The sequence below is a fragment of the Vombatus ursinus genome, unplaced genomic scaffold (assembly GCF_900497805.2).
Source record: "Vombatus ursinus unplaced genomic scaffold, bare-nosed wombat genome assembly UNPS02014791.1, whole genome shotgun sequence".
Lineage (NCBI taxonomy): Eukaryota > Metazoa > Chordata > Mammalia > Diprotodontia > Vombatidae > Vombatus > Vombatus ursinus.
In genome coordinates, this window is record NW_020954569.1 from 35,772,123 (window position 1) to 35,798,717 (window position 26,595).

The 26,595-nt window shown below is 35.4% G+C and overlaps 1 protein-coding gene across 1 annotated transcript in view; it reads right to left on the reverse strand.

Annotated features, from left to right (window-relative positions):
- ADCY2 (adenylate cyclase 2) overlaps positions 1-26,595 on the reverse strand; it is a 562,787-nt gene that overhangs the window by 72,722 nt on the left and 463,470 nt on the right. The window contains exon 16 of the mRNA XM_027868958.1: positions 7,040-7,177. Coding sequence (XP_027724759.1) covers positions 7,040-7,177 — 138 coding nt within the window. The remainder of the gene's footprint in view (positions 1-7,039; positions 7,178-26,595) is intronic.

Consider the following 26,595-nt stretch of genomic DNA (forward strand, 5'->3'; position numbering starts at 1 on the left):
GTATATATTTACTTATCTAACACGTGGTCTATCTCTTAGTAGGATGGAATCTTGTTTTATATAGGGACTATTGATTTGTAGTTCTAACATCCAGCATAGTGCTTTGCATGTAATAAATGTTTATTGAATTGAATTGAGTCAGGTTCAAATGATTTTAAATTATATCCTCAATTTTTCTGTTTTGATGAGATGAATATTTTGCTAAGAGCACCTAGAAAATGATGATGGCAGATGGGTACTTACAGCACACTGAGGTATAGAGGATGGTAGTTGTTTTTACCATGTAACCAGATATATATCAACATTTCTGGCAATTTGAAAAACTGAAACCTGATTCTCAGCAAATAATCACAAAGGAATAACACTGATTTATAGGTCTCTCTCTCTCTGGTGTTCATTGGATATCAGATAGGAGGGAATTATTTAGTAGATTTATTTCTTAATGTTGATTTTCTATCATTTTAGCATCTAAAAATTTGACTTATCATCATTTTATTTCAATTGCTTTATTAAACACCTATTATGTACAAGACACTGTGCTAGATGCTGAAGACCCTACTAAAAACAAAAGAGTCCCCGCTGTCTAAGGATTTATATCAAGTGTATGAGGACCATCCACTGAGATGAGTGTCATTAATTCCAAGGCACAGACCTTTTGCTACACCTTTGGGAAAAGTGTCAGTTCTTGAGGAGCTGTGATCTCTTCTCTCTGGGCTTCAATGAATAGGAAAAAAAAAATCTTGCAATTTAGCTTATCTCCTGCCTCATAGCTGTTATAGACTGCACCAGAAGCTAATTCAGTAAATAAAGTCACTTGTTTTTATTTCTTTCTCCAAAGATAATTTTTTAATGTATCTCTGCTACAGGCCTTTCTACCTCATTTACCAAGCAATAGATTGTTTTGTGAGAAAGTAAAATTGCAACACATTCCTATTATTATACAATGTACATTTTCCCCAAAATACTCCTTCGTGCTGTGCAGAAGGCCTAGCCTGACCTGAATGCTGATCTTACCAAGCATTTATAAACACTGATTTAGTTACCTGTCATTCATTCCTTCTCTAACCTGCAGATATTTAGTTAGAAAAAATTAGTCTTTTTGTTCCCCAAATAGAATCTCTTGTTTCTTTTGTTTTTTCCTTTTTCTTAAAACTAGTTGATGAATACTGGTTACATAAGGGGCAAAAAGGATCTTATAAAAAGAATTTTTAAAAAACCATATGCCTGTTCTTTACATGACAACATTCTATAAAGTATTGTGTCAAATGCTTGATTGTTTTATCTTTTCATTGCATGTTTTCATTTTGTCCAGTTTAGAATGAGAACTTTAATATAAAATCTTTTTACTTCATATATTTATATATATATTTATGTATTAATATATGTGTTATATATATATATGTATTTATATATTTTTGCTTTATATAACAGCATAGCACTGTTACATATACAGATGAACAATGTATTTAATGGCTTGGTTATAGAAGAATTACAGAAATTGCTTCCTTGTTAATTCTTGATAGCATACTAAAAAGCAAAGACATTACCTTGCCTGAAAAGGTCCATATAGGCAAAACTGTGGTTTGCAGTGTATAAAGTGCTGGGCCTGGAGTCAGAGAAGACTCATCTTCCTTAGTTAAAATCTGGCCTCAGACACATACTAGCTGTGACCATGGATAAGTCACTTAACACTGTTTGCCCTAGTTTCCTCATCTATAAAATGATCTGGAGGAAGAAATAGCAAACCACTTCATTATCTTTGCCAAGAAAACCCCAAATGGGGTCATTAAGAGACAAACACAATTGAAAATGACTGAATAACAACAACATGGTTTTTCCAGTAGCAATCTATGGCTTTAAGAGTTGGACTATAAAGAAAGCTGAGCACCAAAGAATTGACACTTTCAAATTGTGGTGCTAGAGATGACTTTCGATAGTTCCTTGGACAACAAAGAGATCAAATCAGTCAATACTTAAAGAAATTAACTCTTGCTACCCATTGGAAGGACAAATACTGAAGCTGAAGCTTAAATACTTTGGCTACATAATGATAAGACAGGACTCATTGGGAAAGACACTGATGTTGGGAAAGATTGAAGTCAAAAGAAGAAATGGGACATCAGAGGATGTGATGGATAGATAGTGACAGGAGGCAATGAACATGAGTTTGGACAGACTTCAAGAGATAGTGGAGGACAGAAGGGCCTGACCTGCTATGGTCCATGGGATCACAAAGAGACATGATTAAATGACTGAACAACAACAACAATTTTAGGGCAAACTGCTCTTTCACCCATCTTCCTGATCTTTCTTAGTCTCCTTTTCAGGATAAAATTAGCACCAGTGTCCTGCCCCCATGGGTCACCTAAGGCTCTGTCTCTGTCTTGAGCCTTTTTGTTTTAACTTCCTATATGAGGCCTTTACTTATCCCCCATCTACTGGTGTCTCCCCTCTAATTCCTCCTCCCAAATTACTTCATACCTTAGCAGGGGTTGTCCTCCATGACTGCAATTCATTCTTTCTGCAGCTCCATTTCTAAGAATCTCTAACTTCCTTCAAAGTTTGGCTCAAGTACAACTTTCTACTTGAAAACCTTCTTGATCTCCTCTAGTTGTTGGTGCTCTTTATTTGAAAATTACTTTGCATTTATTTTGTATTGACTTATCTGTGAACATGTTGTTTCCCAGCAGAATGTAAGCATCTTTAAGCAGGGACCATTTCATTTTTGTCTTTGTATCTCTAGTACCTAGAACTATACCTTGAATAGAGTATGTATTTAAACAAATAAAAAAAAACTCATTAGATGAATGAATGTATGAATTACCTGCCCTGGGAAACTGGACATCCCTAAAATAGCCTCATAGTGGATTCTACAAGCCTTAACACGGAAAGATATAGCTTCTTCTCTTTCTGTTTCTATCCTCCTCAGCTTACTATACCCTATTTTTTCTCAAAGTACCTTCTATGGCAGTCATGGTATCTTGGTAACCCTTGGTAACCCAGGTCCTTAATTCCATACATATATCCTTAACCTAAACTATGATCTGTGATAAAAGACAGCCACAAATATACAAAGCTATATGAAAGGGGATTTTTTAGAAAACAGAATATACTAAAAATTAAATTGTATAACTTATACCTAATGTCTAAGTTTCTCCCTTATAGTAAGTTAGGAATCTGGGAAAGGATTGTAACTCTTCCAAAGGTCAGGGAATTGTTAATTGGTTTTCTTGGTTATAATGTACTACTACATGTTTCCTTTACAGGTGAGAAGTTACTGCCCTTACCCAAGTATATAGATTATTATACAGAAATGATATCTTCTGTGTTGGAGTACTCAAATGACTTTAACAAAGCCACTAATTGTGTTAATAGGAATCTAAGAGTAAAACTGAGGGAACATGACTATTTCTAATTGCAGGTTTTGATTGGAAAACTCTTCCTTGATGGTTTGCCAAGATATAGTAAGGGTGGCAGTTTTCTTCTTAAAAATGTGTGAAAATGTTCCAAAGTTATCTTAGATTAGAAATTGTATACTAACTCTTAATACAATTCTGAGATTTTACTTGAAAGCCAGGGTAAATATTTTGTCTTCCTGCTCTAATCCATCTTGTATAGAAAGTGTTATCAGATTAATTTTCCTAAAACACTGCTTTGTATTCCTCTACTCTCTCTCTACTGTGCGGATACCTTCAATGACTCCCCCATGCCTGCAGGGTAATATCTGAACTCCTTAGCCTGGCATTTTGGGTCTCTAAAAAACTTTTCCTTACACGTTCAACTTATTTTACATGAATCCTCATTCTAATCAAATGTGCTGAGTCTTTATTTTCATGAAATGCCTACACTTTCCCTTACGCTTTTGGTCATGCCATTTTCTTCATCTAGAATTCCCTTCTTTCTTCCTCTCTTTTTACATGTTTAAGTCTCAATCTACTCATTCAATGAAGCTAATTATAACTACTCCTACTTTCCTGACTATTTCCTCCCCTTAAATCCTATATCACTTGTTTTTATGAACCACTCATCTGACTCTTTAAAAATACTAGCTTTTATTGTTCTTCTACTTATGTAGATGTCCTCTTCCTCTAACTAGATTGCACCTATTCAACAATAGAAAGACAATCACAAAATTTCAGGTACCCCAGAGACTATCTAATGTATTCTGTACTTGAACAAGAATCCTCTCTATAACATACCCAACCAGTAGACATACAGCCCCTCTAATGAGAGGGAACCCATTATTGTTGGGACAGCTGATTTCACTTTGGCTAACTAAATTATGGAGTCTTTTTCCTCTACAACAAATCAGAATTTGCCTCTCTGCAACTTCCATTGATTGTTTCTTGTTCTGACCAGTAGGATCAAGTAGAATAAGTCTAATCTTTTTTTTTCCATGTGACAATCTTTCAAATACTTAGAGACAGCTATGATGCCTTTCCAAAGTGATCTCTTCTCCAGGTTAAACAACCCCATGTTATACAAAATATTCTCTGGATATAGCATTTTAGGAAGGGCTTTGATAAGCTAGAGAACATCCAGAGAAGGGCAATGAAATGTATGAAGGACCCCAAGATCTTGCAATATGAAGATCATTTGAAAGAATTGGAGATTTTTAACCTAAAGAAGAGAATGCTCGTAGGAGACGTGATCTATATTTTCAAGTACTTAAAAGGCTGTACAGTTTTACATGATAGAAATTAAATTTCTGGTTCATCTCAGAATTAGGATAGAATTAAGAACAACTGATGGATTTTCTAAGAGGCAAATTTAGACTTGATATAAAGATTTATTTTCCAACAATTAAAACTATCACAAAATGGAATGGGATGCTTCAAGTAGTGAATATACCTTCATAGGAGTTTTTCAAGTAAAGGGAATATGAATATGTGTTTGGTATATTGTGGTAAGGATTTGGGGGAGATGAATTAGATGGATGCTGTGGTTCCTACCAACTCTGAAATTCTGTGATTCTGGTCTTATGTCTCATTATGTCCTAAACATTTGGCATAGTATCCTACCCAGAATAGGCACTCACTAAATGATTTTTAATAAGACTTATGATGATAATGTCAAAAAAGTGCACTAATGCACTAGGAACAAAGACTGTTTAGAGGATACATTACTTCCTTTGATGACTTCCTGGGCTGCTTCTTTTGTCTCATGTTTTCTTGGTCTTTATCTCTTTTTCTGGTTTTTGAAGCTGACACTAAATTTTATTTCTATGCTTAATGACATTTAAATCCTATTCAGCTTTGTATTTTAAACAAATGAAATTAAGAGACTCTCTGAACCATCTTCAGGTCACTTGATGCATTGGCCCTCATTCAGCACTGCTATAATGGTTGATATCTTGGTTATTAATATTGTTTTAGGCAAATTCATGATTATAACATGAAAATAATGGAACTTCAGAGTAATTGGCTTGCAAACTAGACTGAGAACCTTGGGGAATACAGTTGTTGATGATACCAAGACATTCACATGGAAATCTTCCTTGCTAGTTAAGTTTCAAAGATTTTAAAAGTCCTCATGGAAAAAAAAGGGTGGCTATCATCTATTATAAAACAAAATAAAACAAACAAAAATGTTTTGGAACTAAAGATCAAGTTTCATGAAAAAGAAAATCGCATAGCCCAATAAGAAAAACCATAGGCATTTTCAGTTTTTGAAAATACCTCCAGATTTCACAGTGTAGTTTCTGAAATTTTAGTAAAGAAATTTTGTTGCACCTGAGCAAAAGATCCATATAATGTCTCTGAAGCTTTAAAAGAATGATCCATCAAGGACCAATGAAAGTCCAGGCTAAGCTATTACTAAAATATATGAGTATTTCAGCAAATTTTAGTAGCCCCTTCATTAAATGTATTGACTTAGAACAGGACACAAAAATGATACAAACCCAAAAATGAGAAAGTCCCTATCCTCAAAGAGCTTCAATTCTTCCATTATTAGGGGGATACAATATTTCCATAGATAAATAAATATGGGAGATATCTTATATTTTATTATATTATATTATGTGTGTACCTATACAGATACCGTGTATAGATGTATGTATCTACATACATACACACATATATGATCCATATATATTACTGCATATAATAAACACATACATTTTTGTGTGTATATATTATATACATTATACATATGCATTCATCATTCTGCGTGTGTGTGTGTGTGTGTGTATGCAGATACAAGTTCCAGTCAGTTTGTGAAGGCTTCAAATGCCACATGCAACTCACTGGTTTTTGATTTCATGATGACAACATTTTTGCTAGGGTCCTTGAGGGCCAAGGCCAACAAAAATTTTGCCTAAATGTCTCAGAAGAGCAGCTCTTGATAGCAGTGACAGCTGTAGCTGTTCTTGGGCAAGAAGGGCTTAAGGAGCAACAAATTCCCAGAAATCCTTGTTCAAGTATTTTCTCAGCTGCTGCCATGCCACATACTCCTCTCTGACTCTGTCATCTTTGGCATGGTCTTTTGATCCTAATTTGGCAATTTTATTTATATTCCTAGCCTCATCCTTGTGGCAGATCAATTCAGATCAACATCAAGCATTCACTTTCTGCCAAGCAAAAATGGAAGAAATGGAGTTTAGATAACACACATTCTGAACCCTGTGTTGCCCCTTCTGTAGCAAATGAACCAAATCTGGCATTAGAGTCTGGCAGGGATTACTGAAGGTTCCAACTTTGCTCTTCTTTGGAACCATGCCCTGCTATTTCTCTGTTGTCCTTCTGGGTGGATATCTGTGTTTAAAGTTTCTGCTGTCCTTCCTTGCCTTTTGGTTTGTAGCCATAGCAGAAGTGGCCCATGAAGCTTCCTCACCTCATAGCTTTCTGAAGATAATCTCACTTGTCTTCTAATGATCTTATTGAAAGTTGAAGTAAAATTTCATAAAACAAAAATGTTGCTATTTTCCCCACTGAAACAACTACAGGCCTTGGTTGTGAAAAGTCATTAAGAAATATTATAAAAACAGAAAATGATTAGGCTGACATGAGCTCCAAAGTATATGTGTTGAGGCACTTACCATGTTGAAGATGGCCATAGTTAATATAATTGTAGTGGTGGTAACTGTGAGAGTGATTCGTGGCCAGGGACGATTTGCAATTATTCCAGATGACTTCAAAATCCACAATAATGAGGCAGAGGCTTTTTTGCTGCATTGCTAAGAGAGAGAGCAGGAAACAGAATATTATGACCATTTTTATACTTGTGAATAGCAGCTAACTAGTCATAAAGAGACATACATTTATTTACATATATATAATACACACTTTTATGTATATGTGTATATATATGTATGTATGTATGTATGTATGTGTGTGTGTGTGACCAGTTAGCTGCATAAGCTAACTTGCTAAAGTCATCTAAGTCGTTAAAATAGTTTGGGGATTATAATTTCAATCTCAGAATAAATTTATGAAAACACCTGAAAGCACCATAAATAAATTTATGAAGCACCTTTCATATAATCTTGAATAATACACCTGAAATAATGTCTTTTAAGTCTCTTACTATACCTATTAAAATCTGAGAAAAAACACTTAATTACTCAAATTCCTCTTCTGGTTATTTTATGGTGTAGATCATGACCATTTTCAAACATTTTGTATAAATTCAGCTTATTTGTGAAGGTAATACAATTTATCTAATAAGATAATAGCAACAACAGCCATCATGACAATAATAATGGTAATTCTTATTTATATTTAAATATTTGTAATCTCCAAACTACATAGAATGAATTATCAGTTTTTAAAACTCAGAGGTCTAGCAGAGAAATTAAAAATTATATGGCAAGAGGATGAGAAGGATATCTCTGTTGTTCTGTCTGCTACTGGAAATGTCTCAAAGGTGCTTTCAATGACCTTGCAGAGGGATGAGCTTACATTCCAATACTTTTATTCAGTTACCAGAAAGGAATGCACTCACTTTATCCATCTGAGCAATAGTCTAAGAATAATATCAGGAAAGTGACTTGCCCTTGGACCACTTCTTTCTGAACAGCATCCAAAGAGATGACAAGACTATAAGAAGATCAAAAGATTTCAAAATACAGAGACTTAGTACAAGAAATCAAAATCATGTGAGAACAAGGTGAAGTGAATATTATCCCTGTTGTCATGTCTGCTACTGGAATTTTCCTGAAGATGCTTTCAATGAACTTATAAAAAAATGAGTTTGACTCAACTACAAAAGCTACTATAAGCTGAATTAACTACAAAAAGCAGTTATTTTTTTTCTATCTGTGTAATGAGACAGCTAAGTGGCACAGTGGATAGAGCTTTGGGCCTGGAGTCAGGAAGATCTGAGCTCAGATCTAGCCCAGGACACTTTCTAGCCATGACCTTGGTCACTTGTGTGACTCTGGACAAGGCACTTATTCTCTCTTTGCCTCAATTTTCCTCAACTATAAAATGGAAACAGTAATAGCAGCTACCTTCCAGGTGGCATATAGTAGGTACTTAATAAATACTTATTTCCTTTCTTGAATATAAAGTAATAAGACTCAGAAAGCAACTTGTCCAAGGGACATTTCCAGCTGAATTCTATTGAACAAAATAAGAAGAATGGTTTGTCTTAGAATAATAATAATAATAATTTCATTCTCACCTTAGTGACTTTAGCTACCAACCCAGATCTATGTGTTTCAAGAGTTAAAAAAAGCAGCATCTAACCCAATAAGTTGCTCCCCCATACCATTCATGACATTCATACTACAAATAGAAGATATTCTGATATAGACAGAAACAAGTGCTTTGTAAATAAAAGACAGCTTTAATTCCCCAATATATTGCTGTTTAAGACTTAATACTATTTGAAACTTCTTTTTTGGTGGTTTAACTACTATCTTGATTTTAACCTATGTGTTAATGAGACCAAAAATAGAATAAGGTAATTATTCACATATATAAAAAGGGAACTTTCCTTTTCACTGAATTCAGAAGAGGGGATAAAAATAAATATGTATGATACAATATAGTTCACAAGAGAACTATAGAGAAAGCTCTAGAGATTCTAATTTTCTTCAAAGCAAAAGCTGTCCTACTGTGGTACCAATAAAGTGAAATAGAAAATCACTTAGAAAATCAGTCATTCCCATTATTTTTACTATGTATGTAAGAAATGTCATCCCCTTTTGTTTATACTCTCTAGCTGCATGCTTAATGGGTAGAAACCTGTTGGGAGTATATCTCTTGTTATTGTTTTTGTGAATAAAGATGATTACTTTATAAATGGAAAACAGACTGTGACAACATTTAATTTTAGATATCTCCTCACATAATCCTTCATTTGTTTAATTATATTTTGATCATGTATCCTACTATAGATTAACCCTACTAATAATCCTCAAAATGGTTTATCTGCAAAAAGTCTACCTGACCCATATCTACTAATTTCATTTCCTTCCCCTCCTTATCTTTTCAATTCTTCCTGCTGTTCCTTATCTAGGGTAACCCAGAAGTCTTAAAGTGCAGTTTTAAGCTACTCAAGCCTATTGAGCTTATAAAGATATTTAAGATACTAAAGCTTAAAACTGCACTAAGGCTTTTGAGATACCCCATAGAGATAGGATAAGAGCATCTATCTGTGGCATGTATCCCAAATATTTTCCCACTAACATAGAATCCTGTGAAAATCAATCCCAAAGGGTATAAATGTGAAAGGAAAGCTACATATTTTCTTTTTAGTCTATTTGTGATTCTCATGAGTATTGCCCTTATTTCTTTCAGGTTCTGTGTGTAAAAGGAGATGATGTATTAAGATACATACATTATTAATCCATGGGGCAAGAATTGCACTTAACTTTATAGTCATTGTAGAACTTAACACAATACTTATATCTGGCTAGATTTCCCAGATCATCTGCTGTATAGAAACAGTTGGAGGATCATCAGACTCTGTATGAACTCTTTCAGCCAATAGAATGTTATTTAATGTATCAAGTTGATTCTTATGGATGTTAAGTCTTAAAGTAGACTCTCAGAATGTCTTTTGAGGAGCAGGGATTCACTTTATATTGTTTATAATAATGATGGTGATGATAACGTCACGAGTATTTCAGTAGATCTATGATCTAATCAATACTGGACCTTCCTCCAATAATGTATGTTTTGATGTTCCCATTCCTCCTAATTCTGTGCTATATTGCCCATCCGATGTATTACAAGTCTTCTAACAATAATAAAAATACCAAAATGATTGTAGTAACACATATAATGGTATATTCCTGCCTTAGCTGAACTATCACAAAAATTTATGCTGAAAATGTAACCCTGGAGATTAAAACAAAATGACATTAACTCTTGTCCTCATAGGTAGCTATTTTGATATTCTACTAACCAACCATGGAATATTTGATTGGAAGCTTTGAGAAAATATCTGTTTCAGTATGATTCTAGTTAGAATCAGCTGATTGATTATGTTCTTATTTTTAATCTAATAAACAATATTAGAAGTCAGACACTCATATCCACTTGCAAAGCTTAACAATTTAAATATTATAAAGCATTTCAGATTTTCCCAAAGAAACATTAAGGGGACAAAAAGTTTATTTAATAACTATAATAAAGAGAAAAAATTGGTTTCATATTATGATTAATTCAATGAGAATATTTTATTTATTTCTATTACAAATATGTGATGTAGAAAAAGTAAAAAGCTTTTCCTTCCTTTGCTTTGATTCTTTGAGATAATACTAGATCATAACCTAAATCTGCTTCAAGATTCTTTATCATAATTATGCTGCATATGTTACAGGTAGACTTGCTATCTTCCCAGTTATAGATGAATGCTAACTTACTGGATTTTACTTTACTCACATTAAGAAAAAATAAATAAATATATGACTCAGAGAAGTAATCTGTTTATATCAAAAGATATTCTAGAAAAATTCTCTGGTAAAAAACTATAACATTTTTTCATTTATCAAAATCATGAATAAATTATATTCAATGTCTTGAATGAATCCCAGAAAAACAGGGTTCAGCTGCCATGTCATTAGCGTCCCCTATACAGTCTCTTGAGCCTGATAACACCAAATGTTTAATGCCAATATTATTTATGAGAGGTCCAGGGAAGCAAGCCATGTTTTTTTTTTCTTCCTCTTATTAACACAAGGTACAATAAATAAAAATCCTGTAAAAAAAAAAGACATAGATAAATAGAGCCAAATTCTGTTTTAAAGGTGTAAAGATCCTATAATATTGTCAGAAAGAGAAGAGTAGTAAGGTAGATGGAAGAAATACATACTTGGTTATATTAGTAAGGATGAAAAAAAGGAAAGGAACAAAGAAAGGTATAAAAAGAGAAAAGAGATAGAGAAGAAAGAATTTTGAACAAAATGAACAATTAGTGGTGATGGGGAACAAACTTTGTTTTCCATTTTATTAAAAAAATACTACTTGAAGTTTTTTTACATATTTTGTTTTTGTTTTCATTTTTTTGCAACAAATTAATGCAATTTCCACCCTCCTTTTTTTCCTTTAGGATTAAAAATATAGAAATGAATTCTTAATAAATTTTAATTATAAATCTTTTTTTTATTAAACTGATTTCACATGCATTAATTGCACATATCATAGAATTTGTAGGCTATTATACTTTGGCATAAATTCAAAATGTAGTACTTTTATATACTTGATATAATATTAGACGAATTTTTATCCCAATAAGAATTGGTTACAAAGCACTTGAAGGAAAGAAAACATATTATCACAACGACTTAACACCAAAGACATTTGAGTTATAAGAAGAAGAACAATGAAACCTGACTTTAAACATTGAATAATTATAGAGTGGAACTTGTCATGAAGGTGGATCTGTCTTGAAACTCCTCCACAGGAATTTGTTAGAAACAATTTCATTAAACGGTATCTTCGCCTGTAATGGTACAATGACAGAGGCCTCCAGTACAAGGTTACAGGAAACTTCCTGTTTACTCAGCTGTTTCCTTTCTTTAAGAGTCAGCCAGTGTCAGTGAAAATGTTTGGCTGTTGATCAAATGGAAATCAGGCTGAAATCTGAGATTCTAAAACAAGTCTTCAGTTTGTCTTAGGTGACTGGTTCTTGTCTGACCTTGGAAAAGAGATTTAGTTACTTGTCTCCGTTTCAGTAGCTACAGTATGAAGATAATGCTTCTAATTTTCCCTCAAAAGGTTGTTCAGGATAACATGCAGCTTAATTCAACAATTTTCTGTTGAGCTTCCTCTAAAATTCTATGCTAATAAGTCACTCTCAGGCCAAGCAAAGGGAAGTTCTATCCCCTACTGCCAGATTGGATCAGAGTTCTTAAGTAAAAGCCTGGGGAGAGAGTGCTTGTTATCTGAAGATCTGTCTAGCTAACTTTTGGGAGGCTTATCACTGGTTTCTTTATAGGGCTAACTAGATAGTAGTATTTAGATAATTTTGTTTAACTAAATTGAGAAATTAAATTAAATATATTGGGAAATGAAGCAATATTAAATCTAATAAGAATTAACATAATTTTCCCTCTTGCATTTTGTAATTCCCTCAACATTATTCAGTTGAAGACCCAGGGTTAACATTGAAGAAAAAAAGATGCAATAATGATATGTGACACAATTACTAGGAGGTAATAATTACCTAATATAGAAATAATCCTAATGATTTGGCTAAATAACGAAGCATTCCAGGTTTATTATATATTATGTGCATGTGTATGTATTGCATTGTGCAATTCACTAGCCAATATTGCTCTCTGATGCCACCAGGAAAGAAAGCCTTTACATAAAACTAAAGCAACCAGGCAAAGAAAAACTTCACTAAAAAGAAAGTCAAGAGCTTCGACATTTTCTACATCTTTCTCACATGGAGTGCCTGGCTATTGGCAATTTTAAAATTCTCTTATCATTTAACTTCCATATTCACTTACTTCTGCATACCCTCCCCTGGCTTTGTAAATAATATCTAATAAAAATAGCTAACATTTATATAGTCCCTACTATGTGTCAGGCACCATGTTAAGTGTTGTACAAATATCTCTTTTGATCCTCACAACAACCCTGGGAGGTAGCTGCTATTATAATCTCCATTTAACAGATGAGTAAGTTGAGGCTATGAGAAGAGATCTGATTTAAATGAATTGCTCAGTAAGTGTCTAAGGCCAGATAGGAATTCAGGTCTTTCTGACTCTGGGCCCAGAGCACTATCCACTGTATTGGCTTTGCAAGTAGAAATTCTGCCTATCCTTCAAGAACTAATTCCAAAGCCATGTCATCTATCAAATGTTACCTGATCTTGCCTGACACAATAATAAATATTTTTTTCTTCCTGAGACCAATTTTATACTTTGTGCCTATCTTATGATCTTCTTATGTTTATATTGTTATACTTTTATTTAAATCTGTGTCATGTCTCCTATAAGAATACTTGTTGTTGTTCAGTTATTTGTTGTGTCTGACTCTTCATGACCCCATGGACAATAGCACACTAGGGCCTTTTGTCCTATCTCTCAAAGTCTGTCCTAGTTCATGTCCTTTGTTTCCATGACCCTATCTATCCATCTCATCCTCTGCCATCCCCTTTCCTTTTGCCTTCAATCTTTCCCAATATTAAGGTTTTTTTTCTAGTGAGTCCTGTCTTCTCATTATGTGGCCAAAGTATTTATGATTCAGTTTCAGTATTTGACCTTCTGGTGAATAGTCTGAATTAATTTCTTTAAGTATTGACTGATTTGACCTCCTTGCTGTCCAAGGGACTCTCAAAAGTCTTCTCCAGCATCATAGTTCAAAAGTGTCGATTCTATGGCACTCAGCTTTCCTTACAGACCAACTCTCAGAGCTATACATTGCTACTGGAAAAACCATTGCTTTGATCATATGGACCTTTGTTGGCAAGGTAATGTCTCTGCTTCTTAATATGCTGTCCAGATTTGCCATAGTTTTCCTTCCAAAGAGCAAGCATCTTTTAATTTCATAGCTGCAGTTGCCATCTGCAGTGATCTTTGGGTCCAAGAATATAAAATCTGACACTGCTTCCATTTCTTCTGCCTCCATTATCCAGGAAGTGATAGACCAGTTACCATGATCTTAGCTTTTTTGATGTTAAGCTTCAGGCTAGTTTTTATGCTCTTCTCTTTCACCTTCATCGAGGCTTCTTAATTCCTCTTCACTCTCTGCCATCACAATGTGATCATCTGAATATCTGAGATTGTTGATATTTCTCCTAGGAACCTTAATTCTGGCTTTTGATTCATCCAGCTTGGCATTTCACATGATGTGCTCTGCATACGGGTTAAATAAATAAGGTGACAATATACAGCCTTGTTGTACTCCCTTTCCAATCTTAAACCAATCAGTTGTTCCATGTTCAGTTCTGTTACTTTTTGGTCTGCATACAGGTTCCTCAGGAGACAAGTAAGATAATCTGTTACTCCCATCTCTTTGAAGACTTGCCACACTTTGTTGTGATCCACACAACCAAAAGCTTTCGTTTAGTCAATGAGCAGAAGTAGATTTTTTTTTTCTGGAACTCCCTTACTTTCTCCATAATCCAGAAAATGTTGGCAATTTGGTCTCTAGTTCCTCTGCCTCTTTAAAAATCAGTTTGCTCTTCAGGTAATTCTCAGTTCACATATTACTGAAGCCTAGCTAGCAGAATCTTAAGCATAACCTTGCTGGTGTGTGAAATGAATATAATTATTCAGTAATTTGGACATTCGTTGGCATTGCCTTTTAAGATTGGGAAGTGATCACTTCCAGCCCAATGGCCACTGTAATGTTTTCCAAATTTGCTGGCATATTGGGTACAGCACTTTAATGGCATCATTTTTTAGGGTTTTAAATAGTTCAGTTAGAATTCCATCACCTCCACTAGCCTTATTGTTAGCAATGCTTCCTAATGCCCACTTGACTTCACTGTCTAGGATTTCTGGCTCTAGATCAAGTAAACACATCGTCATGGTTATAGGTGATTTCTTTCTCCAATGGATCATATTTTATCAGAACTCTTCATGTATTACCTGTACATCTTGGGTAACCCTGCACAGCGTAGTTCATGGTTTCATTGAGCTACACAAGTCCTTTTGTCATGAGAAAGCAGCATGTTAGGAGGCTGAGATTCCTTAAGAACCTAGTCAATAGCTTACCAGTGTTCAGATGCCTTAAGAGTCTGGCCAATACAGAGGATCTTGAATAAACTTTGTCTCTGGCTAAAAGAAGGCTTGGGTTAAATTCATTTGGGCACCACCCACATGTTGTGACTTTGATGTCCCAGCACCCCTAAACCTCTAGATCTCATCATATGGTTCCCTGTCTAATCCCAAGCTCTTCTCCAGCCAAGACTAGAAGGCCCTTGCTCCAGAGGCAACCCCTACTCAGGCTTTGGACAAGGGCCTTGCCTTGGCATCTCTTCCCCAGGCCCTTCACCCTGAGTCAAGAATCACCCAGACCCTTGCCTCAGCCTCAGTCTTAGTGATATCTCCTACCCTGACCCCTCCCCATCCTCCAGTGCCAGCTGATTTTCCCCCTTGCCAGCCAGCATTCTCCAGTCCCTCACTCACAAGAAGTGGGACTTCCTATCTCCCTTCCTCCCCAGTCCCTGTTCCCACAGCGCCTTCAGGGCTTTTTACCCTAAGGGAAGTTCTTGCCTCCCCTAATGGGACAATTAGGATGCATGTTTCATTCTCCATTTCAGATCTCATTCAGGTTAAAGAGAAACTGGGGCAATACTCAGAAGATCCCACTAAGTTTACTGAGGGCTTTAGGGATGTGTCCCTCCAATTCAAGCTTTCTTGGGGTGATTTGCATATCTTCTTCTCCACTTGTTGTACCACTGAGGAGAAAAGGAGAATCTGGGAACAAGCCCAAAAATTTGGGGTCTGTTTGGCTACCAATGACCCCACAAAATATGCCCCAGGAACAGCTGCTGTTCCCACTGCTGACCCAGGATGGGATTATCAGAAGAGTGAAGATAGGGGAAAGAGAGACTATGTGGTAATTTACCTGTTAGAAGGTCTAAGAACTGCATTTCAAAAGCAAGTAAATTTTCAAAAAATTAAGGAAATTACTCAGGGAGAAAAGGAAAACCCTGCCCTTTTCCAAGACAGGCTAGTAGAAGCCATTAAAAGTATATGAATTTAGATCCTGACTCTATAGAAGGGCAAATAGCTTGTATTTCATTAATCAGTCTGCCCCAGATATTAGGAGGAAATTGGCAATGAGACCCCAAACACCTCAGCCTCAATTTCTGGAGATGGCTTTTGAAGTTCTTAACATCAGAGACTTAGTAGCAGCAGAGGAAAGACAAAGAAGGGAAAGGACTAGAGACAGAGAACATGCTCAATTCTTGGCTGCTGCCATGGCCAAGAAAAGACCCAAGGGTCCTCCTGGCAACTCTGGCAGTGGGAAAACCTGCTTTCTATGTCACCAGGAGACCAAGGAATGCCCCTCCAGGTCACCCCCTCAGAGGGAGCCCCCAGCACCAAGGGCTCTGGGACCCTGCCCAAGATGTGATCAGGAAGGACATTGGAGGAAGGATTGTCCCCGAGGTTGGAAAAGTGGTGGAGTCACTCACCAACTCCCATCCTCCAGCCTTCTCAAAACTGGGAATGACAGGGGAGCCTGGGACTTGGCAGCACTCCCACTTTTTCCATCTGTCTTGCTGAGCCCTGGGCAAAAATTGAAGCCAAAGGTAAGGTTACCCATTTTATCATGACTATGTTCTATGTTGTTTTTTTTTTTTTTGGCAATTGGGTTTAAGTGACTTGCCCAGGGTCACACAGCTAGTAAGTGTCAAGTGTTTGGTCTGAGGCCAGATTTGAACTCAGGTCCTCCTGACTTCAGGGCTAGTGCTTTATCCACTGCACCACCTAGCTGCCCCTATGTTCTCTGTTTTAACCAATTATCCTGGTCCTAACTACCCCTCGACCCATCTGGCCATGGGCATTGAAGGGCTAAGGGATGTCTCCAGATATACCTCTGCCCCTCCCTATTTGAGAATCTGTTGTTTGAATACTGCTTTCTTATGCTCTCCTCTTGCTCTGGCTCTTTGTTGGGAAGGGACCTGATGGTGAAGCTGGGGAGCCAATCTTCTCTAGTTAAGCCTCCCATCTTCCTTTTCCCTCTGTGCACCAGACCTCCCCATGTTCCCCTGGAAGTGTGGGAGACAGTTAAGTTAATTGTTTGGGATCAGGGAATTCCTGGGTGAGCTACTCATGCAACCCCAACCATTGTTAACCTCCTTGCCAGGTTTGTCTCCTCTAGGATCCTAGCCATCAACTTCCAGAAGTGCTCAGGCCACCAACCTCCAGCTGAGTCCAAGGTTTCCACTGGACCTGAATTCTGACCCCTTGAACAGGACCCAGAGAGACCCCTTGCCAGCAGGAAGCAGTTTCAGAAGCCCAGACCATTGCCCCTCATCCTAAAAAGAATTTGGGTCCCATTTATATAAAGGATTCTCCTTGAATTCTCCCACTTGATCAAGGAGGTCTCTGGTGTCCCCCTGAGGCTATAATCCTATCAATTCTGTTTTACTTAAGGTTTTGGAATCATAGATTTAGAGTTGGGTATATGATTCATTTTATTAGAACTAGAGTAGCTTAGAGATTATCTAGTCCAATCCCTTCCTTTTAGAGATATCAAAATAAAAGTATAGCAGAGGAGTGTACCAACTTGCCTAAGGTCACATAGAGAGTATAGAGAAAAGACAGGATTTGAACTCTGGTCTTCGAACTCAAAATTGAGCACTCTTTCAATTGCTTCTAGTTTTTGTAATTCTCCAACTCAATGAACGTTGTAGGTAGGCATTGGTACTTGATAAATATGTGTCTATTATTTTTAAATGAAGAGCAATTATAAAAGTAAATTGTCTTTTTTCAATTTTGTTCATCTTAGCTTAATGATGTGAAAAGATGTAGTACCTAAATGGTGATTATATGTTTAATTTTAGGAACATTAGTAACACTGTTTGAGGCAATATGGCACAGTGGATAAAAAGTTGGTCTTGAAGTGAGGAAGACAAGGGTTCAAGTACCACCTCTAACACATCCTGGCTATGAATCTCCAGTCAAGAACCTTAACATCTCAGTGTTCTAGGAAATTCTCAGCGATGAGATACATAAAGAATAAAACAAGAGAATAAGATTCAGAAAAGGCACCTATTTCCACTGGAAGGGTGAGTTTCCTCAAATGAGAATTTCCTTTACCAATGAAATCATTGGTTTATTCCCTATCCCTATTCTTTTTTGAAGCTTAGTAATTCAGGTTTTTTAAACAGTAAAAATATATTTAAATGTTGCTAGGATCTCCAAAGAAGTTCATTAACAAATTCCTGTTTTTACATACAGCCATCAAAAAATCTTAATATCATAATTAAACTTTTGTATGAAAACATAGCAATTACATTTTTTAACCAAGCTTGTTAAAAGTATTTTTTTATGTATTAACTGAATTCAAGCATTTTAATAAAGGAAGGGATGTCTTTTTGAATGACAGCAACAATTTGGTGCCATGATTATTTATAATATTTCATATTCCATTTGAAAGACAATGCCACTAGAATTGTTATACATATACTTGATGATTTAATTGTATTGTTAATACTCTGCTTTGAAGACTTTTATTTGTTCAAACATAATTTGTTCAAACATAATCAATCTTATTTTTCACAATACAGCCTGGGTTTTATTAATATATTAAACATTCATATTTTTACTGGTTACACAGAAATTTTCATATGCATATGTGTGTACATAAAGGGCACAGTATATTTTTTAAGGGCATAAAAACTAAATAATTTCATCTGGTGATAAGCATACGGTTAATGGAAAATAGACCATATCTAACTCATGTGTGGTTGTAGGTATGTTTGTATTAGTCAGTGCTATAGGTTTTTAATTGCCTGGTACATTCTAGCTACTGTATTCCCCCCAAGATAAACTTTATTCACCATTTTGTTTTTGTTTTTGTTTTTGTATTTGTTCCAGAAAATGTTAAAGGGATGTTATAATATTTTCACTGATATACAATATTTAATATGACAATACTTAAGGGGAAATTAACCTTGTACTCATAGAGTATCTTCATTTTGTCAGAAGTCTGGCATACAGATGCAGAATGTTTCTGGTTCCTTCTAATAACTATTGTGACTATCTTCAATTTGTATTTTCAAATTTGATGGCAAAGTTCATCATTATCACAATGTTAAAGGCTCTTAACTTCCATGAATTTCTATAGTCTCATCTATAAAATGGGGATAATAATCTTTTATCTTCTTCACAGGGTAGCTGTATGTTTAGAATAACATGGATTTGTGTAAATGTCTTGAAGTATAAAACACTTAAATTGGTACTGATTAGTATAATGATATGTATTTTTCAAATGGATATTTTGAAGTTCAAAGTGAGAAAATAAAAATTATTAAAATCCATATGTAAGTTCACAATTTCACAGAATCACAGAATCTAAAAACGGGAAGAGAATTTGGATCTATACCTGCCCAAAAATACCCTTTTATTCTCTTCTCAATAGGGATCTCACTGATTCCCAATGCAGTCCATTCTACCTTTGAGCAGCTCTAGTTGTTACAAAGTTTTCCCCTATCTTAATACAAAATTTACTCTCTGCAACTTCCACCCACTGTTCCTAGTTCTGCTTATGGGGGCACAATTCTGATCCCTCCTTCAAATGACAGCTTTTCAAATTCTTGAAGACAAATCTAAGGGACCTCTAAATCATGTCTTCTCTTGGTTAAAGACCCCCAGATCCTTCAAGAAATCTTTTGATGGCAAGTGCCATTCTCCCTTTCATTCTTCCTCACATCATGCAGATGTCAAGAAGGTGAAGTATACTTGAGCACCACAAAAATATGACAAAAGAAATGAGAGGAGAATTGGAATGGCGGGATTGCATGAGGAGCTATCTTTGTCTAGAAAAGAAAAAATTTATTCTTAATATAGAACACCATGAAACATTCCAAGAGCAATGTTATGTCATGTTAAAACTGGAAATTATCTCCTTTAGTGGTAGCTTTGAGAAAGAGAGCCGCAAGCAGTGGTTATGATGACATACACTTTTAACAGCAGCCCATAGTAGGGTAATCAATTCCTATGGAGAGTATTGATATGAGTGCTTTCATGTAACAGTATTGACATAGGAGCAACATCTCCTTATAGTCACTGTATTACTAACAATTCTATAGGCTTAATAATTTGGTGGAAAGAGATCTGGTTTTGGAGTAAGAGGACCTTGGTTAGAATTCTACTATATCATTTACTACCTATGTGATATTGAGTAAGTCAATTAATCTCCTTGAGCCTCATTTTTCTCTTCTGTAAAATGAGTGGAGTTGACTTAGATTACCTCTGAGGTCCCTTTAAGTTCTAGGTGTATGATATTCTGATCTCCATCATTGGTGACCAGCTGGCGGGTGGGTAGTATAGTAAGTATAATGCTCAATTTATAATCAAGATGGTGACTTCAGATAGTACTTCAAATACTTACTAGATGTGTGGTCTTGGGAAAGTCATTCAACCTCTTTCAGCCTCAGTTTCCTCATTTGTAAAATAAGTAAAAAAAAATACCTACTCACAGAGTTGTTATGAGGAACAAATGAGATAATATGTGTAATGCACCTTGGAAACCTTAAAGCATATAAATACCAGGTACTATTAATGAGATTGGAACTTTATCATCTCCAAGTTCTCTATGGTTTTCAAGAGAGGGAATTATATATACTAAATCCTAGCAAGTGACAGCATCCAATTTGCATCTGATTTTGATAGCAAAGCCACTGATATCAGACTCTGACAGCTGACCTAACTCACTAAGATACTGGGACTCTTCTAGGATTATGGCTTCAAGTGTCCCAGGAAGAGAAGGCAAATTTCCAAACTAGAAAAAAAACAGTGATCATGATGAATGTTCACAAAACTGAAAAGTAAATAAGAGCTTCAATCTTGGAAAAGGAGTACCTAGGTGAGAGTTGGAAGGGCAGGTGGCAGGTTCCTGAACACTATGCCAGTAAATTGCTTTGGGATGAAACCCAACACTCCTTCAAACTTATCGTTATCAGATATTTGTCTAGTACGTCAAGTGTCCAAATTTGAATAACCAAGAAAATATTGATGAACAAAAATGCATCAATAAAAGCAAAAAGGACAAAATTATTATTTCATTTTGGGAAGAACACTCTGAAAGGCCCAGGAAATACACTGATGAGAAAGGGTGGGCTCTTGTGCGTATTTTAAGAAATGAAGATCAAAACAACTCTGAAGTTTCTTACTCAGCAAACCAGCAAAGATGACAAAAGGTGGGAATAGTTAGTATTGGAGGGGCTGCAGAAAAATAGGTACACTAATACACTTTTGATGTGAATATAACTTGGTCCAACCCTTCCAAATGGAATTATACTAAGAAAATAATTAAAATGTCTATTCCCCTTGAACTAGAAATCCTGTATTCGGCAAAGGGACCAAATAAGGAAAGGTCCCATACACATAAAAATAGTACTTTTTGTGGAAGCAAAATAAAATGCCCATTGATTGGATGATAATTAAATCAATCATGGTATATGAATGAAATGGAATATTACTGTGCCATAAAAAAAGATATGCATGAAATATTTGGAGAAGCATGGGAAGACTTGTAAGAACTGATGTAGAGTTAGATATAAAGAATCAGAAAAATGTTAGAGAAAATAAATGTGATAATAGAAATGGAAAAAACAACACTCTTAAAAATTACTAAAGGTCCCCAAATTATTAGTACATCTACCATGTTAGAAATTAAGAAAATTTTAAAAAATATTAATTTATTAAAAATTACAATACCAAACCCTTTATGTGTTAACTTAAAATGTTAACATAAATAACATTTTTTTGAAAAATAATTATATTTTCCAAAACAAAAGTAGTGAAAAGAGCTGCATTATTTAACATATTTTTACAAATCTCTTTAATGTCTGGCTTAATAGAAAACTGGATTCTCATGTCTGTTTCTGCATTCAATCTGTTGCAATTGGTTGTTTTGTTGAAGTACTTAAAGAAAATTTGGCCTTAGAAACCTACATAGCTGAAAAGGAAGAGGCATTTTAATAGGCAAATAACATCTTAATATTGATATATAAATAGTTTTGACCTCATGAGATCCTTGAAAAGATCTTGGGGACACTCAGCAGCCCTTGGACTCTATTTTGAGAATCCCTCCTGTAAACGATTAAAAAAACTACACAAATGCGAATTCTTGTTGTTACTGAAATAATAGTAAAAAGAAAACATGTTGGACAGAACTATAATGAGAAGGCTGAAGAAGGAGGGCTTTTTCTTTTTTTTTTTTCTTAAGGCAAACACTGATGTAAGTAAAGGATGGCTGACTGTGTTAATGGCAGAACTCCAAAAGACAAGAAATATTTTAAAATTACAGGTAAGAAGTATTCCAGATGAAAAAAAAAATCTAAAGGTGAACAATTCTGACCAATTTATGCAAACTGTCAAGCTCCAGGAGAATTTATAAATGGGTAAGGAGTAAACATACCTCCTTCCTTGAAAGAATTTCAGCCTCTCCTGCTATTGCCCTCAAAATTTCCCCCTGATCTGCCAGTTTCATTTAGCTCTTGCCTTAAATTAAGTTACAGCCAATTTGAGTTTTCCATTTTTTTTTATTTTACTCAAGCCCTGAGAAACCCTCTGCCATCAGTGTCCAATGTTAAGGTGGTAGACATAGAAAGTATATTTATCTTTTTCATGGTAGGAGAAAGTGCAGCCTTATTGTGAACTTATTAAGCACGGACTATAAATACCAGGACCAGTAATAGGTGCTTGGGACAAAAAAAATGGAAATGGTTCTTGCTTTCAAGCAGTTTATATTCTATCAGAGGAGAAAGTATGTCTCTATATAAGTATATATGATATACATACAATAAATGAACAAATGAAAGATTTTTGGGAGGAGGGAGGAAGTAAAATCAGTGGGAAGGTTTCTGAAATGCTTCCTTTGGTAGCTACCAGCTGAGCTCTGTTTTGGAGGGAATTAGGAATTCAAAGAGGCAGAAGTGAGGAAGAGATGACAACTCCAAAAGGTATCAAGTTTAACCAATACCCAATTCAACAAGGATTTGAGTCAATATTGTATTGTATGCTGAATGAGATACAAAAAATATACTATGTATTCCCTGGCCCCAAGAATCTTATACTTTATTTGGGGAGACAAGATTTATAAACACAAGCATAGTCTAACCTGCCCTGTACAGTCTAGGAATATGATAAGAGATCAGAGAAGGGAGAGGTCAGTCTTCGTTGGTGTGGGCTTAGAGGTTTGATTGAGCTGGGTTTGGAAGGAAAAGGAGGATTTTAATATGAAGTACATAAGACCACTGGCATTGAACATTTTCAGTACAATAGGAATATGTATGCACATATATATGTTGCAATAGGTATATGTGCATCCTTTAAGTAATATATATAAATGTGTATATATGTGGAGAGGAAGAGAGGGAGAGAAAGAGAGAGAGAGAGCCAGAGCCAGAGCCAGAGCCAGAGAGAGAGTCAGAGAGAGACAGAGAGACAGAGAGAGAGAGAGAGAGAGAGAGAGAGAGAGATCAAGAGAGAGATAGCAAGATATCTGGGGGATGGTTGGCAAGACAACTCCTGTGTGCCTGCAGAAATGGAATCTAGACCTATTCTTTTACTGATGTACAGAACTCCCTCTGAGGAAACTTCTTCAAGCAGTGCACATTGGCACCTGATTCGCAACTTATAAGTCTTAGGGAGGTATCTAGGGCACTGAAAGGTTTTGATTTGCCCAAGGTCACAGAGCCAGTCTGTCAGAGGTAGGATTTGAATCCATGTGTTCCTGACTCTAATGTGGGGTTCTGTCTGTCTCCCTTTCTTTCTGTATTTCTCTGTCTCTGTCTCTGTCTCCCTCTCTGCCTACACACACATATATACATACACATATGAATTGTTTTTGACTCATCATCCCCTGGGCATATGACCATCTGCTTTATCTTACTACCTCTTGCCCCTACTCTCCCCATATGGAACAGTACTCTCCTGACCAGAACTCTAGTAACCATACCTTGGGCAAAGCAATATATACTGTGATTTGGGCTAAGTTCTTTTGATTGATGGGTGAAAATTTCCTCATTATGACTAGCCAGTCTCAAAACATGCTTCATATCCATCCATTCCTTCTAGACATCTTACCATCTGCCCTGCTTCATGATTGGCCCCTCCTGCTCCCTCAAAGGTTGCTTTTGTCATTCTTATTACTCTCCAGATAAAAATTCCCTTTTCTGACCATCACTCCCCTCTATGTATTATTTCCCCCATTAGATTATAAGTCCCTTGAGGACAGGAACTGACTCACTTTTGTTTTATCTCCAGGGCCCAGGACATTGTAGGCAGTTAATAAATGGTTTCCTATTCTTCTACTCATTCATTTTTAATAATACGTATTTGAAAACTTTAATTGTAATGAATCTTCTCATAAAGTGAAAGAAAACTTTTTTCTATTTTGCCAACATTTATTTGCTCCCCTCCCTATAGTTTAAATGGAGTTTGAAATCAATAAAGGGCTTTAGTCTACTTCTATGACTTTGTTCCCTAGAATAGTGTGGTAGAATGGGAAAAGATCTAGATCAGAGTCAAACTTCCTGATTTCAAATCTTGGTTCTATTATTTATTACCTGTGTGACCTTGAGCAAATCAGTAGACCTCTCTGGGCCTCAGTTTCCTGATTTTAAAAATGAGAAGGTTGGACTAAATGAACTTTAAGATCCCTCTCAGCTATAAAACTATGATTCTCTATAACCAAACATTGGGGAGAAAAATGTGTAATGATGACACAGGCCTGGGAGTAGAGCTTTAAATCTTTTTTTTTGTTGTTGTTAGATTGTACTTTAATTCCCCTTTTTATAAGTGCTATGATTTCTTCATAAGGAAAAGTTATTAAATACTGGATTTCCTAGTTCCAGAACAGATCCAAGTTAGGAATTTAATTCCTCACCATAATAAAATATTGATTCAGTACAGAGTGAATCTAAGGTATATATTTCAGTTGTTAGGGCACAACACACATTTATAAATAACAATGTTAACAATAAGAAAACCCTCATATGTTTAGTAAATCATAAGACTTAACAGGACTCTTAAGTCAGGGAGGCAATTCAATATTTAGGATGTACAATAATGAATTCTCTTTTTGCTCAAGGATGTATATTTGTAGCATGTAAATAAAAAAATAACCTCCCACATTGTTTTTGGTACTATAATATATACAGCCTCATTGACATTCTGAATGAAATCTATACTTGATTTGGACATATTAAAACAAATAATGAAATGATTTGAATAGGGCATGGTACTTATTCTTGGGGCAATTTGTACTACAGTGCAAGCCTGCATGTTTTTTTTTTTTTTCCACTTCCAACAATGTAAGGATTAAATCTGAACACTAGATGGAGACTTAATGAATAATCTCAGGTGATTCAAAGCTAGAAAGATCCTACACTCCAATAAATCACTTTCAATTTTGTCTTATGAATCTTGCCAAAGTCCTGGCTTTCATGTGGGGAGGAAATAAGTATTCTATCATTTATGCTCTTGGAGCATTATCTTTTTCGGATAATAATAGCTAAAATTTGCACAGGTCTTTATATATGTTATTTAATTTGATCCTTATTGAAACCCTGTGACATAAGTGCTATAAATATCCTCACATAGATGAAGAAACTGAGGCTGAGAGGAGTTAAGTAACTTTCCCAGGGTCACAGAGCTAGTATCTGGAGCAGGATTTGAAATCAGATCTTCCTGACCCAGGTCTGGTGCTCTAACCACTATGGTATGTAACTCTCTCCTGATTCTATCACAATATTAAAATAAAGTACCTAGCATTTATGATATGATTGCCTTCCTTACTTCTCTTTTTCTGAATGTTACTGGGAAATGTCTAGAAGGACTAAAGGCTACCATGGATAAATATGAGACAATGACACAAATACAGTGCTAAAAGTCAATTAGAAATTCTGTGGCAAAGCAGAATGCATATTTGAGTATATATATTTGTATATATATAATTTATAAAAAACATAGAACACACATATGGAACACATACATATAGAGAACATATATACTTATGTATACACATATATAACATATTCATGTACATGTAAACTTGAAGAAGAATAAAACTAGTTTCCCTAATCTGGCAAAATTTCAGCAAACAGTAATTATTATTTTCTTCTATTTTTCTTCTTGTTATAATTGATCAAAGATAGGAAAGGGGAAATTAGCTTAAGGGCCTGTATCTATAATATACTAAAGTAAAATGACTTAGTAATTTTAGATAAAGAATACAGGGCTATATTCTGTTGTAAGGGAAAACTTAAAACAAATTGATTTGACTTTTTTTTAAAGTCCACATTAAATGGAATAGAGAGTATATATGGTGTGTGGTGAGTGCCTTCTCTGATAATATGTCGAAGTTGCTTCACATGTCTGCCCAATAGCTGTGAGGAAGATATGTGATCCTCTATGCTTTTTCACTCAAAAAGGGTTATGTTTCCTTTCCTTTCCTTTCCTTTCCTTTCCTTTCCTTTCCTTTCCTTTCCTTTCCTTTCCTTTCC